General features: G+C 40.2%; 1 protein-coding gene across 27 annotated transcripts in view; it reads right to left on the reverse strand.

The window, feature by feature from the left end:
* The window catches only part of rbfox1 (RNA binding fox-1 homolog 1), a 295,182-nt gene that overhangs the window by 42,375 nt on the left and 236,354 nt on the right, over positions 1-16,453 (reverse strand). For 23 of the 27 annotated variants that reach the window (XM_079629418.1, XM_079629415.1, XM_079629416.1 and 20 more), the window contains one exon: positions 3,988-4,230. In XM_079629418.1, coding sequence (XP_079485544.1) covers positions 3,988-4,230 — 243 coding nt within the window. Of the gene's footprint in view, positions 1-3,987; positions 4,231-8,768; positions 8,910-16,453 lie in introns of those variants that run through there. The other 4 variants (XM_079629419.1, XM_079629430.1, XM_079629436.1 and 1 more) reach the window with 1 other exon arrangement.

Consider the following 16,453-nt stretch of genomic DNA (forward strand, 5'->3'; position numbering starts at 1 on the left):
CCTTGTGAGTTCTTGTTTAATGTTTAACGTTGATGTTGGTTGTTCTCGTTCCCGAGTCCCGTTATCCTGTTTTCTAGTGTGTTAATAAAACGTGTGCTGCATCTGGATCCTGCCTCTTCTCTGCTTCAGCCGCACCGGCGTTACAGTGTGTGTGTGTGTGTGTGTGTGTGTGTGTGTGTGTGTGTGTGTGTGTGTGTGTGAGTGTGTGCGTGCGTGCGTGCGTGTGTGTGTGACATTTTTCTTTATGCAATGTATATTTAGTAGAATATATATGTATGTGTGTACATAAATATAAATATATATATATGGCCAGTTACCTACTTAACCTAAAAGGAGTGGAATGTTTATCATTCCTTTCTCGGAACAATTCTGGGACGTGTGCCAGGTAAAAATATAGCCTGTGTGTGTGTGTGTGTGTGTGTGTGTGTGTGTGTGTGTGTGTGTGTGAGTGTGTGTATAGCATGCATACGGCTGACAGTTTACATAGCGTGCCATCTGTGCCGCATTCTTCTCACTGGCAGAGGACTTCAACATGGAGGGAAAAACAATAACAAACAGTAAAAAAAAAGCTTCCAGTTAATCTTTTTTGGTATCAAAGGATTCATTAATAGTCGTTCATTATAACAGACGCATATTTTGCTGCAATGTTGGTTTTACATGAGCAGAAAAATAAAAACCAAGCATTTGGGAAAGATAAACCAACCAAAGCCACAGCGCTCAGTGCTTCAGTGCTGCACGCTCATTTGCGAAGACGTTCTTCACAAACAACTGCACAATAGCTCAGAGGTACAACACTGAGGGTTTCCTGCACTCAGTGAACCGCAGAGGCAAAAAAAGACAGATTACGTACATCAGCGATGATGCCATTTTAAGATGTGCTATATTTTCAGCACAGCAACATTACTAGGATGAAACGCAATAGCTGTCTAAGTCAACCTCCACTATCATCTGTGCGTCTACAACCATGCGTCGACCCCCAAAAGCTGCACCAGAGGGGTTGAGAGGGGGACGTTCTGCAAGATGTCTGCCCTCTTGCGGGTACGGCCCAGTCCACACGTGCCCTCCCTTAAAGAAATCAGCTCTCACTCCGTCTGGATGAGGATGGGCACGCCGGGGCCGTCTCTCTCGGGACCACATGGGGGAAGGCGGCCAATAAAGCACGACAGGAGTCAGAGCAGCAAGCCGACATATTGAGCTGACATCCACACACCATTTGTGAAACATCCTTTTTTTTTGTTGAAAAAAACTGCTTGAGAAAATAATCAACAGATTTACAACAAATATGAGACCAAATAAACCACTCATCTTTCTGAAGTGACACTATCCAGAAGCGAAAGGTCACTTGAGAGGAAGCAGTTCCTACATGTCACTGTGATTGGCTGATTACAGTCAATGAGATAATGCTTGGCTATCATGTTCACACAGTGCCCGCAAACCAACCTGAATGGGTCAAACTGGAGGCAATGGACGGGCTAATTACAGAGTAAACAACTCACCCACTCGGACATCACCACTTTCTGTATTGTCCGAAACTAAATGAACTTGAAATGATCTGTGAGTGGGCCGGTTTTAACAACTACTCAGGTCGGTTAAATTTAAGGTCCACCTCTGCGTCTGTGACCATCATTACACCCGTGGTGTTTACTGAGAATCTGGTGACTAATGTCCTGAAATGAAGGTGACAATTAATAATAACAGCTATAACAAAACTGTTAAGAAGAAATTCTGAAATCTAAGAGATATCTGTCCCTACATTTATTGTAAAGCCTAAATTTAAAAATTGAATCTGTTCATCATATAAAGCGATCATGTCTCTTCAGAAAATGTAGACTAAACCACTCAATTCATATTCATCAGCTAAATTAATAAATGTAAATATATGGAATAGTTTTACGATCTCTTTATGAACCTTTTCAAGCGTCAAAGTGGTAGTTGCGTAGCTGTCAACAGGGGCACAGAATGCTTTTAGATTTAATTAAAATATCTTAATTTGTGTTTCAAAGATGAACGAAAGTCTAACGGGTTTGGAACAACACGAGGGGGAGTAATGACAGAATTTTCATTTTTAGGGGAACGAACCCTTTAATCCTTGCTGAATAAAAGCCTTCATTTCTTTAAAAAAAAAAAAAAAAAAACATACTGACCTTTGAACACTAGTTTATGTAGAAATGAACATTAACCTAGATTCATAAATTGTTAGCTAATGTTAGCAATTGCATCAACTGATGTTAACAAATAGAAATGTATTGTAAAGCATTACTACAACTTTATATTATTGTTTGCTTTTGGAAAGTAAATACTGTTCCATATGCATTCATGAAATCCATAATAAGCTCTCTAACACTGACCACTGAGAATATGGCACTGTGCTCTGTCGAAACAGCAATGAAAAGCATAGGTTATCACCTACTCCAACAAACAAAGAAAATATGAGAATGAGGGAAGTATCACAGTCTAGGCCTCTTTTGATTGTAGATGAAGGAACAGTTGTGAGGAACGACTTGGATCTAAAAACAGCTCCAGCCAGATGAGGTCATAGCTTTGGATGTCTGTAAAGTTTTGCTTTCTCTAGGCTCATAAAGTGAAGGAAAGAGATTGATAGAGAGAGAGAGAGAGAGAGAGAAAGAGAGAGAGAGAGAGAGGGGGGGGGGGGGGGGGGGGGATAATGGCTTTTCCAGATGTGGTTTTGCTCCCTTCTGCTCTGGCACTAAAAAATAAATTTGAACACTAAGGTAGGATAGGCAATGAAAATCTGGCCGCTGTTCGCAAGAAAGCTCATATTTTCCTTTAAATCATCAGTAAAACGGTTTAAACATTTTGTCTGTTGGTCAAATGGTCTAATTATGGGATACAACAGGAGTTTCTTCTAAAAACGAGCACATTTTTTGTTCTTTCTAAGGAATGGTTTTTCAAAATTAAACTTCTATCATAATTTTTCTCACCCACATGCATGCATGCTTTAATCCCCCCTCCCCCATACAACACAAAAGTAGAGTTTTTTGAAGATTTGTAGCACATCTTGTGCCATACGAACTAGTGAACACGTTTAATGCTAAATTTGAACATATTTAGAGATGACTAGCATTAACAGGGTGATAATACATATTATTAGGGGAAATCAATGCAAATATTTACAAATTTAGTTTTTATGGCACAGCTCAAAATCATAAAAATGGCTCACATTGCCCCTTTACCAGGGCCAAAAACCCCCCAGGCTCTTCCCAGCTGTCATCTGATTGTTGTAGAATATATAAAATGAATCTGATATCATTAAATTACAAAATCCCAGTCAAAGGGATCATTATGTTCTTTACATAATGCTATAAATTATACACTGACCTATATTACAATAAAATAACAATTCACACTGAATGATTTGACTCAACTGACCTATAGGTTATGAAGAATAATGACGTTTCAAATGTATTATATATATATATATATATAACTACATATTTAAATAAATCACTGAGCAAAAAGCTTTGCATGAGGAACAGACCAACATTTTAAGTCATTATTCACTGATCATTTACAGCTCACGTCATGAGCGTGATAAAATAAAGACATAACTTTGATTTAATAAACTGTGATTTAACTTTGACTTTTAATAAACCAAATTCTCCAGCGACTTCTTGTTACTGTGCAGGACTGCGCTGAATCGTACAATTTTAGAACAGAAAACGTTCTTGAAATTATTTTACAAAACCTAGAGGGAAAACCTCACCAAACTAAATTCAGCGAGAGCACTTTGTACTCTGAGTTGGTGAAAAACACAAAGATAGTCAATTATTCATGGAAATGCCCTGAAACATATGAAATATTAAGGCAGGCTACAGCACTGATGTCCTTGGAGGGCAGATCACGGAGGGCACCTCAATCCACAGCACAATCCAAAAAAGCTGAACCGTGACGAGCAATGCCATCAAGAAGAGTCGGAGATCGGGAAAGCGAGAAAGAGAGAGATGTTCTGTAGAGAGTGGTGCTTACTGTGGCTGTGCCGGAGACCGACTGTACGCTGTTGTCTGGTCCGCTGGGCTCACTGTGCGTCTGGGCAGGGGGGTACATGTTCAGAGTGTGCTCTGCCACGGGGGTCTGGCCCGAGTAGTCTGGAGTCGGGTGAGGGTGGGACGGCGTGTACTCCGCAGGAATGCCGTTCTGAGGGGGAGCGAACTGGGCCGATGGGTAAGGCTGGGCCATGGTTTCTGGGGGTGCTGGGGCGTCTTGATTACCCTGAAAAAACAGAGGACAGCATCCACATATTAGCGACATTATAGCATCACTAAATGAGCAAACATTCAGTATGTGGACACCTGAACGCCACTTCCATATCTGCATCGAGTTTCAAAACCATGGGCGGTCGATTATACTGATTTTAGCTGCTACAACAGCTATTTACTGCAAACGTATTATTTTATAAATCTAATGTTTGTAAAATAAATGCTTTGTGTGAGTGGTGGGGATTTTGAGTCATCTTCGTTTTTTCTAATCCACCAAAAATAGATTCATTCAGATTCGTTTACCAACCCTTCATGCAGGTTACATAGTTACACCAGGTGATAGTGACAAGTAACTCATAACTTTGAGTCCAGAAAGAGTGTTCAAGCATCCTGCACTCTTTTTTGTCCTTTATGATTTGTACTAAAACACAGATTCCATCACTAAATGTGTTCAGCCAGCTTGAGACGATAAAAAAATTAGATTTTTATTTATTGTGTATCACACTCACATGATTTAAAACATTAACATATACAATAACATACAGTATAACAAAAACATGTATCTTTGTTTAAGGATATATTTGTTAATAAACGACAACATCCCATTTAAACTCGAATATCACATTGTGCGCAAATTCATTCATGTAGTTTACACTTTGGTCATATTGGCTTTAGACTTACTACTGCGTTTTTTAAAAATATGTTCATGAAAATATTTAGCAAAATATTAATGAAAATGCTTTATCCTTCTGTTTGATGGATAATCAGTATAATGGATATTTTGTTTATATTATTCAGTATAATATCGTATTCAGTATAGTTCATTATTCAAATAAGTTATTATTATCATTTTTCTATGGTATTCAGCTTCATCCCTATTTTCCATCTGACGTTGGATCATGGGACTTACTCTCATTCGAACACAAGAGGTCTGACATGATTCTATACTTGGTTTTATGTATCAAACATAAATGCTCATTATGTCCACATACTTTTGGTCCATATTTGAGGTCCACACACACAAGTTTCATCTCGTGTCATCTCTGTGTGTTGAACTATTAGCGAAGCACACGCTTAGCTTCAGACACAAGTTCTTTCATACAGCTGGGCCAATTAAATTACAGTGTTAGCATGCACCGGACCGACAACAAATGAACAAGCACACCCACAGACAAATACGTTCCGTACACAACGCTCATCAGACCTTTATCTCAGGAAGTGCTTTCTTATTTGATCAGGACCAATTCATACACATCCCAGCATCCAGATTATCCACTTATGCATGGAGACTTCTATACACCAAATCTACGTTAAACCACCACTTTGCAAGCCACGCCAGAGAGACCAAAAAGCCATTTAAATTAGCGTTCGCTATCAATAGACAACGGCAGATTAGCAGAATGAAAACACACAACAAACTTGGGTCACATGATGCACGACAGCTAATGTAATGGGGAAGTTTCATGAAAAATACATTCATCTGAATGGCTGTGTGGAATTAACGTGGATACTGTTTGTTTCAACCTTAGTTGATAAAGCTTTCTTTATTGTTTAGATTTTGTATAACATTACAACATTTGTATGGAAAATGTTATTGCTCAGAGGCCAGTGTTATTTTAATATTATTCCTCAAGTATTATATACTTGATATTTTAAATTAGCTTTTATTTATATATTTTCAGTCTTTGGTTGAAGTTTCAGAAATTTAGTTATGTGCTATTGTAATAAAAAAAAAACATCAAATATAGATTTTTTTTGTTGTATTTTAGTTTTATTTCAGTAAATTAAAAAGTTAACAATAACAACACTGTCATAGGTTTCTGACAACTGTCAATAGTTGACATACATACAAGTATAGATGTATAGCCATAATGAGTGTGGATAGTATAGCTCAGATAATTAGGCCTTGGAAGAATTTGAAGATAAGTTTTTGCATTAATTTCTTTGACTTTAAGAAAGACTTTCAGTGTGCTCAGATTTTTCAAGATACCAAAGAAACACATTTTACTAGAAAAATCTGAGAAGCAGGTGACTTCATCCAAAAATGAAAATGATGTCATCAATTACTCACCCTCATGTCATGACTCAGTTTCTTCTGCAGAAACAAAATATTTTGTGAAAAATATTTTCGTCCATGCAATAAAAATCTATATGGATGCCATTGGACAACATCTGCTTCTACAGAAGACAGAAAGTCTTACAGGTTTGGAATTATACGAGGGTGAGTAAATTATGACAGTATTTTCATTTTTGGGTGAACTATTCCTTTAAGAAAGTATATGGAGACAATTTTTGAGACAGCTTTAAGAAAAAAATTGTTCGCTCTCCATTTATTCTCACTGCATTCTAGGAGAAATTATTGAGATGTTAAAGAGATCCAATTGGTTATTTTCCATTCTTAGAGGAGGAAACACTTCGTGACACACTTTCATACACACACATTCACATCTTCTCATGCCAAACCATGAGTTATGTAGGCAGAGAGATCCCAGCGCCCACAGGCCTGTTGAGAACACACTCTGACACAGGACAACTGCACATTATAAAAAGAGCAAAATACACTCTGCCACCACTTTCTCTCCTCTGACCACAATGCCACACTACACAGAAACACCCCCTACGTAAAAAGCGTAGGATAAAAGGAGAAAAAGTCCACAGTTCTATCTGTGATTTATATGAATATTCCAATCTAAAATAAAAATCTGTCATCATTTTCTCTCATGTTGTTCCAAACCTATATGATTTCCCTGTACAGTAGCATACGATGTGTGAGGAACATGTATGTATAGTGTATATGTGTATAGTGATGCCATATCCAGGAACAGTTCTTTAATGTCAAATCTTTTCAATGAATAAGTTGATATGTGTTGGAAAACTGGACTAAATCATTTGTTCAAGTTTACCTCACTGTCTCTGTAAGGCAATAGATGAAAACTGGGTAAGTTTCGAATTACCTACTAGTAATGAACATTGACATTTTAGAAAGAATATACGGTCATATGGACCACATTTAGGATACTTTTATGGCACTTCTGCATAATTTTTTATGCTTGACAACTCATGCCATGGGTTCAATTCCCAAGAAATGTATGAACTAATAACAATGTATACCTTGAATGCAATGTAAGTCACTTTGGATAAAAGCATCAACCAAATCTGTAAATGTAAATACTGAAAAAAGTGGTCAGGATGTTCTTCAAAAATTCACCTTTTGCATTCCCCAGAAGTCAGTCACACAGCTTTGGAACAACGTGTAAATAATGACAGGATTTTCATTCTTGGCAAGTCGAACGAGCCAAGAAGAGCCAGGAGGGAAGCCGCAACTTGCTACTCTGTAAACGGGACCTTGTAAAAAAATCCCTGCTGTTCTCTAAGCAGATGTTACACACATCACGCTGTTTTCCATTAACACCATCAGCACTTCGCATAGCACATTGATATTCAAGAGCGGGCACACCATGCCATAATTAGACTATCATTTGATCAGGAGTGCTAAACTCTTTATACACAAGTGTCAAAGACGTTAAGGGGAGGGTGGAAGGAAAGTTAGAGAAAAGACAGTGGTGCTTCTCCGGGGTTGTGGGAAGCCCCTGACGGTGCAAGTCTGCTGGGAGCTCTACATTTGCGGTCATTGTAGTCGTGCCGTCGCTGAGATTTTTTGGAGGCCCTCGTAAAATAGCTGTTGGCAAACACTGGGAGAAAAAATGCGATGGCAGACAGTCAGGCTTAGCTAAACGCTTTGGCCTCCACCCTAATGAGAACCACATTTGGAGGACTGAAATATGTTTTACGTGGCAGCACACTGGATTCATCACTTCACTGTGCTCGGCTTCCAGTCGAACACTTAAACATTCGCAGCTATAAAAAAGTGGCTTTGTTTTTGGTAAAGGGCTTTTTACGACACTTTGCAAATATAATTTCACACACGAGACTACTCCTCCCTCACTCCCGTAGGCGAGAAGTCGCTCTAAATTCCGCATGTACGCGAATAGAAGCAGCTCTCGGTCGCGATGAGTTCAACCGCATGCTGATGCCTTAAAAATGATGGAAAGCCAGGTGGAGCACAGTAGCACTAAAGCGGTACGTGTCAAAGTTGTTGTCGGTAGTGTTTGACTATTATGGAGCAAAATAAAACATTTGAAGAGCAGCGTGTCTAACTCTCGTCTGCCTCACTCATTCTTCTCAGGCTGGATGCCTGGATAATTCGTCTCATTTAATTGATCGTGTGCTGCCAAATTTGTGAGTTTAGCCACCTCGACCAACACGAAACAGAGCTCAGAGATGGATTGGAGAGAAATGAGAAAGAAAGAGACGGTGAAATGTGTGAAATGAGAGCAAAACAGCTGCTGATAAGGCAGCCTGAAAAAGAGTTGCTGAAGGGGGCTCCCTCTTTCTTCAAAGCGCACACTCTCTCTCTCTCGCACACACTCTCTCGAACGCAGTCATACACAAGCCACTAGCTCTACTGTGCAGCCACAGCACAAAAGGAAAACGGGTAGGAAAAAAAATGCACTAATGCGCTTGGTAAGCAGAATAACAGGGAAAAAATACCTGTTCCACCATCTTGCTCCCTTTTTCCTCCATAAACTAAGCAGCTGCCTTAGTCCCAATCCCTGCAGCATCTGCCTAAAGCAAGCATCAATTATAGATGAGGGTGTGTGTTCAACCACTGTGTAGCGAGAGGGAGAGAGTGAGTGTGTGAGTATGTGAGCGGGAGGGAAAGGAGGGGTGGAGAAGGAGGAGGGAACTAATGCAAGCGAAAGCTAAGCTCCAAAATTTCTCTCCCTCTCTCTTTCTGTTCAACTAATGTTCGACACTCTGAAATGTTAGCGATTCAGGCCATTCGGCGAGCATGTAAACTAAACTTAATTTAGAGCAGTGATATAGATTGTGAAATGATGTTAAAGCTGAGGCTGTTGTCTGTCTGTCTGTGAATGTGCAGCTGATGGATTTGGATTGTACCGCTGATGGTGAAATGAACACTAATTTTTAAACTATGTTTTAAACTATGAAGAATGGAGCCTAAAGGGACATGGTGATGGAAAAATAAATGAAATTGGAGGAAAAATTATATTTCAATGCTTTTGTGTCCTCTCAGAAATGTTTTGTCTCTGAATTCTCTGAAAATAAGGTCAAATTATATCAAACAGTTAAACAAATTTAGTTATTTTGTAAAAAAAAAATAAAAAAAAAAAAATGGTAATACAAAAATTATTCTGAGCGATCATATGTGGTTGTCTAAGTTCTTTCACAATAGAATAGGATTGCATAAACTTTACAAATTCAAGCCGAATTTTGTCAGCATGTTCAAAAATAATCAGGAACTTAAATAAGACGCTCGGCTACACTCATATTATCGCTCCTGATGGGAAGTTATCATGCTGCGTATGCATGATTTCTTCAGTAAACAAGAACCATAATGTTTATTTAATCAAGTATCTGGGGCTTGGATGGTAAGGTCTGTTTATGGTTCGGTTCATTTAAGGACGTGAAACTCACTGAAAGTGAGTACTGACCCCTTGCCATCCATCAATGCTGTGGATTTTGGTTGGGGCAGACTGAGAGGTAAACAGGATCAAGATCCACTGTCCTTGCTCTTTCAAACACACTGACTTGCACAGCAAAATCCTGGGCCAACTCTTCAAAAAAAAGAGAAAATGGCTGAGGCAAGGCCTTCTTAAGCCCCTGCTGGGCCTGCCCTTTCTTTCCTATAGATTGGACGTTCGATCAACCTTCACCTTTGTTTTCTCCTCTCGCTCAATGCAGGATTCTCACCACAGGCGCTCCTTGTGTGTGTGAGTACGCATGCGAGCAAGGGTGTTTAAGGATCGGCGTGCTGCCCCTTTGCTCCAGACAGTCAGCTGGCTTCTGTCCAGGTCCATGGAGTGCCACTTCAGCTGGACACGCTCTCAGTTTAGAGGGCAAACCATTCCCCAACAGACCCCCAGTGACATACGGCAATAGAGCGGGGCAGGACCCCCTCGGCCGTTCATTATCTCAGCCGCTCTTCCTTCCCATTGAGCTTCGCACTATGTTTTCGTATCAAACATTTTGCCGTTCGCACACAGTGAGCGTTACCCAACACTTCTGGGGGAGTTCGCCATTTGGTGAGTGCGTGATGACTCGGAAAGCCAGACATCAAATCGCACTCCCTGTCTCAGAGTAAACAAATTAATAATGCAAGAGGTTTTGTAGCGCATGGGTGTGAACTATTTTAAAAGTAACCCATTTCCCAGCAGGAGGCTACCTTTTAAAATGCAAACTCAAAAGAAAAAGGGACCCAGCAGACGTCGTGAAAATATAACCGCCCCCCCACCAGAGGAAAGTTTTCGCTGAAAGTTCAAGGGTGAAAAGAAGCTGAGATAGCATTGTAGCTCTGTGTAGCTCTGTTTATTTGTACACATTTTGACTAGAATATACCTCAAAATTAGTAAATATTTGTCAAGGCATACATTTTACTCCGAAATAAAATAACATCCAATTTTAGTCCACAAAAATAACCATTTAGGTCACAAAAAGTGCAAAATTCTATCCCAAATGACATGCGATACACTATACACTTATACTATGCACCATGAACTCAACCATCTATAATATTATTTTGGCATCAAACATCGAATTCTGACAGCCTCTGAATTCTGGAAAATTCCCCTCTGCTGCATAAGGAAAACTGGGACAATCGAGTGCATGACATGTCCACACTTCTTTCTTTCGGATAATTAAGTTCAACTAGGCATTTGAAGTGCACTTTTTCTTTTTGGAATTTTCCATGTGAACACACACACTACTCACACTATTTACACTACAAAATGGCACAGAATATTGCACAAGTTTTATGTTTTTAATTCAACCATTTCAAAAAAACAAGTTAAATGTCCTTGACGAAATCGAAGAACCCTTTGTTAACAGATTAACGTTGCCTGCGGGACACCTCATTTTGCGAGCAAAGAGGTGCACCGAAGCCCTGAGTTAATGGGCTAGACGGCGGATGAGCCGAGTAGCGGCTAACCTTGCCTTGTTTCCCATTATCATATTAGCCGGCATTAGCGCAGGAGCTCTCGTCTGCCGCCGCTCAAGCCCTGTGCCGGCATTAGCACACCATGCAAATGAAGATGTAAAGAGGAATCAGTTCATCAATCACACTCGCAAGGGGATAGTGTGCGCAGGAAGAGGATTAGCCGCGTAGTCCCTGGACCCCGCGCAGGTCTCCCTCCTGTCACACAGCGTCTTTAATTAAACATCTTAAAGCACTTGCCAATGGCACTCCCTGCATAGTGGGGCTGCACTTGCCATTTGTCACAAGGCAAACATCTCTGCGGTCCTCTGAACAGTGTGTCGACAAACTCTTTTGGTAATCCTCCTCCAGAAGCATCTCCATCTGTGCAACCTTAATAAGCTAAATCGTCACCTGATGGGAAATCAGACATTACCGTGATGACTGTGGCGGCTCTGGGTTTTTTAAGAGGCAAACAAAGGAAACCCTTTACACATAATGGACAAAAAATAAAAAGGGCCGCCATTTTATTTTCAGGTCAAGTGGTTCTAGAGAGAATGGTAATCGGCATATGCACCGGTTGTAAGTTACCAGGTGCTGGAGTGTGTCCCCAAGCAGTTTAATTAGTATTAAAGGCTGATCTGAATTAAGTGGGTTGCTGTGATGGACACAAATCCTGTCAAGTCGATACCAATAACAGAAGAAATCTCTGTAGGATCACAAAAGAAACAGCCAGGTTTCAGCCGGCAGCCGAAAGGATGCCGCCATCGAGGGTGCGTAAAACCGTTCAACAATTCCGGATGTGGTCCTGCATAAATCCAGACCAAATAGGGCCTCCGGTGGATATGCACACAATTAAGCATGTGACCATCACTCAAAGGTGAAGCTGGGAGGGAAGACCTATTTTGTATTATCATTATTGTGCAACCTCTCAAACTTTCATACAAGTTTCACACATTTACTCTTACAAATGAAATTTTGAAATCCATTCTCGCTAAACTAACTGCGGTAAGTTCCACTGTAGAAAACATGATTTAATTTTTAACCAAATTTCCTGGTTTACAATTATTTATATATAATCCCCCATAAACCTCTTCTTCCAAATCCATACATATCAATTTCTGCTTATACACTTTCCCATTTTGTTAAAACTAGTGTTATAACCCTCAGCTGTCTGCTCAGACATACTATTTGTATTTTTTTATTTATATTTAGGTGAAAGTTTTTAAATAATTGTTATATTGTAGAGTTAAGCTAGAGAACCAACTGAACTGATCCAAATTTCAAACTGGTTACACTGATGGTGTTACACCCCAGTCCAAGTCTCCGGTATCCCATACTGTAAAGAGTCTTTTATGAAACATTCTTAAAATGGTTTCGTTTAATTTCTTTTTGGACTAATGACACATAATGATTATTCTGATCAGTCATGTAATGTTAACCAGGTCAGTTTAATCAGAACTGGGCTTGTGGAAACCTTTAAAAGTATATGGTAAACTCTCTGAGAAGACTCTACTGTAAATGTTATGTTTACCTTTTTTTAGAGTCCACACATACAATTTTCTTCGCTGGCTCTCCGACTTTTGTTTTAGACTGTGAATGCTTTGGCACGCATGTTTATCCAACCACACACAGCTTAAAACCACAGGCAACCATTTTGTGAGTTGAGAATACCAATTTGAGGCATGGTTTCACTGACAGACTTAGTCTTTGCTTTGGTCTAATGGTATTGGATGATGTTTTTATAGTCAGTGAGATGCAATAATAAGATCTCAATAGCTGGCTTGCATGAGAGCCTGAAGTGGGCGTATTTTGAACACAAAGCCAAGCAATCATAACCCAGTTCCTTTTCCCTGTTGAACTCTGAGAGAAAATATGAACACTTTTGGCTTGCATATTACCAGTCTCTGAGTACATAGTGTGCACGGTATGAAGAGGCAGTAAAAATGGATCCATGCCTGCACCCTCAAGCTACTCGGAATTTCGGGTTGAGGAGTACTCCGAGACAACCGCAGATAATGACCAGCACGCTGGTTGGTACATTGCCTCCTGGGCCATCATTTCATAATAACCAAATGATAAGACGTTTGTGCACACAATCACTTTTAAGGTTTCTATATACAACTGCAGAGGATTTTCATTCTCCTATATTATTTGGAAGTCTTTGGGTAAAAGGTTGTTGGGAATAGCAGTCACACAAAAAAGAACAGTGGCACACATAAAGGAGCATAAATAGTGCAATTGGGGCACTAGCCTTGTGGTATGGACACACTCAACCCCCCAATATACAGTGGAAAAACATGAGCTGGTTTTGATATAATAACTACTTATTTAATTTTTCCATTAAATATATTTTTCCAATATATATTTATATTTCTAAACAAATTTTTTAAAAATATTTATGACCCCTCCTGAGCAAATACAGATTAACTACAACAGCGAGAAAGAAATAAGAGGTTGGTCAAATCAGATGGTGGGTATGTAGTCAGAGCTGCGTCCCCCTGCAGATGTTCTCTTCCTGCCAGCTTTCCTCTGATACACATCAGTCTCGGCCAGCGTGTTCCAGGGCTGACCGCCGCTTCAGATGAGGAGCTCATATACATTTCCAGATCACAAATTCATCGCCTTCCCCCCACCGCTCCACTGGAACAAATCTGCTTTCCATTCCGTGTCGCAAATCTCATGTTCTAGTAGGGTTGAACTGTGTTGGATGCATCTCTCTCCCTCAACACAGAATATATCCCTCTCTGCTCCTCCAGAGACTGTCGGCCCTCCCCGCCACTCACAGCTCAGCTCAGCTCAGCCCAGCACGCCCACTAAACATTGGCACTGTTGCTAATAAGCCTAGGTCGTTAGTGTGCCATGTTTGGGGCTAATTTTCTAATCAGAGAGTCAGGGTCACCACCCAAAAACCTCCTTGTGCTGAAAAGTTGTACCACTTCCTCCTACAACACACACACACACACACACACACACACACACACACACACAAACACACACACACACACACACACACACACACACACACACACACACACACACACACACACACACACACACACACACACACACACACACACACACACACGCACGCACGCACACTTGGGCTCCCATGTGCTTTAATTATATGTGGTGGATATCATGTGGGTGAAAAGGGAACGCGTGGCACTCAGCAGTAGGGTCTCGGCCATATGGAGACAGCCTGGAAACTGTCAGGCTCAATTAATAGATGTTGTCCTTTGGGACTCAGGAAGGCAGGTTCATATGGAATAAACAGCTCCTCGGGCTGAACGCGGATCGGGACGTGAATCACTCCTTAACAATCTTTTCAGCAGCCCCGCTTCCCTCCTACTTTCTCCATTTTGTCCATTTCTAAGGGGTCTCATTATGGGTGAAATAGATTTGTCACCGTAGAGACAAGATGTAGAGGAGAATTAAAGAACTATTCACAACGGATTCACAACAGGAGGCCATCTCAGAAGTTTGTGGCTGCATTCCTGCGAAATCTGCTAAAGTGGTCCAGTGTGTTTGTGCTAAATATAGTTAGCACAAACTTTAAAGTTTAACAGTCAATTATAAATTAGCTAAAAGTAACATACAACAAAGAGAATGCCACAGCAGCAGGCCGACTCTAAGGTTATCTAAGCGAGCCTCAGAAATCTTAATTACAAGTTAGCGTGCTTTGGCTATGCTTTAGCAGTGTGCGGGTAATTCTATTAGCAGATCTCACACAGAAGGCTCGTGTTGCCTTTGACAAAGTTGAAAACTTGGCTTTTTAATTTCTTCATTATGTTTCATCAATTGTAGATCAGCCCTGGATCAACGATTTGTTTGTGATGTGGCGTGACAATGTTCGTAAGGAAACTGTGTTTCTGTGGGTGTTGAAGGCGAAGTAGCTTGCGGCTAACACGCGCTAGCTTCAGTCTGGGATGGGGTCTGAGTCATCACTCAGTGATCACAATGAGACATAAATTGGAAGGAAGCAGTAGCATAACACAGCAAATGGCTAATAATGTTATTAGGAACACTGTAGCTTATGTTTTTATGCTTAAAATGCACAAATCTTTCTGAGTCAGCCTGAATGTTTTGTTCATAACATTTGCAGTGTATACAAGTATCCATGCGCCAAATGCGCCAAATATCTGAAATGAAAACGTGGACATCATTAAGTCAATATATCATTGAGTGAGTTTACGTGCATCCTCATAATGCGTTTGTAATGGGATTTAGCATGGCAATCTCACAATACTTAAGCTCATAATCGTAATTCTCACAATTAACTATGTGGTGTACGCTGATTTTAATCGCAATAAACATGCATGTAAACACCACAATTACCACTCTGACCATAGTGCGCATGTGCTTGGACGTACACGGATGTCGTGTGTTGTTCGCATAAATTCATGAATGAACTCTGTGACATTACTCTGAAGTTTTCCCTATACCCAGAATCGCTAAACTCTGTCAACACAACTCTCTGCGCAGTCTCTGCTCCGTATCCTCATCCAGAAAGTGATGCAGCGTAGGCAAACCCAGTTACAGCGGCACTGCGATGTTCACCACGGCTCAGAATAACCTTCCGATACGTCAAATGTCTTTTGCATTTGATGCAAGTAGATTAAAACAGCGGCCAGTAACATGCCTACTGTATCTGAGTTTAGCATTTGTATAATGGCAGTAAAAATATCCACAATTCTTGTAAATGGGAGTGAAGAGGTTTGCCCGTGCAAGTAAACATCTTACTGCAATTAAATCCATTATTGGTGCACAAAACAGCATCATTGACATTTTCCAGCTGTTTGTGAGATAATTTGGTGTATTTTTGTCTAAAGTAATTAGTAATAATGTGATGACTCATTTAAATAATTTTATTTACAGGTATCTAATGCAATAAACTAAAGAGAAATCAAAACGGCTAAGTAATAATAGGTTTTTCTAAATGATTTAGCTTGTCATAAAGCTGACAGCCTCAGTGAACTTCAGACAAGTTCCTACGTTTATTAGTCTTTGTCCTAAAACTGAAAATAAAGATGTACAACAGCATTCCTCAAAATCGGCCCTAAAAGGCCACTGTCCTGCAGAGTTTAGCTCAAATCCTGATCAAACTCACCTACGTGCCATTTTCTAGGAACTCTGAGACCTTGATAGCTTGTTCAGTTATAGAACTAAACTCTGCAGGTCAGTGACCTTTCAGGACTGGACTTGAGGAACTGTTTTGAACAAACCGGTCAGCCTATGCAGG

The sequence above is a fragment of the Phoxinus phoxinus genome, assembly GCF_949152265.1.
Source record: "Phoxinus phoxinus genome assembly, chromosome: 1".
In the NCBI taxonomy this organism is placed as follows: Eukaryota; Metazoa; Chordata; class Actinopteri; order Cypriniformes; family Leuciscidae; genus Phoxinus; species Phoxinus phoxinus.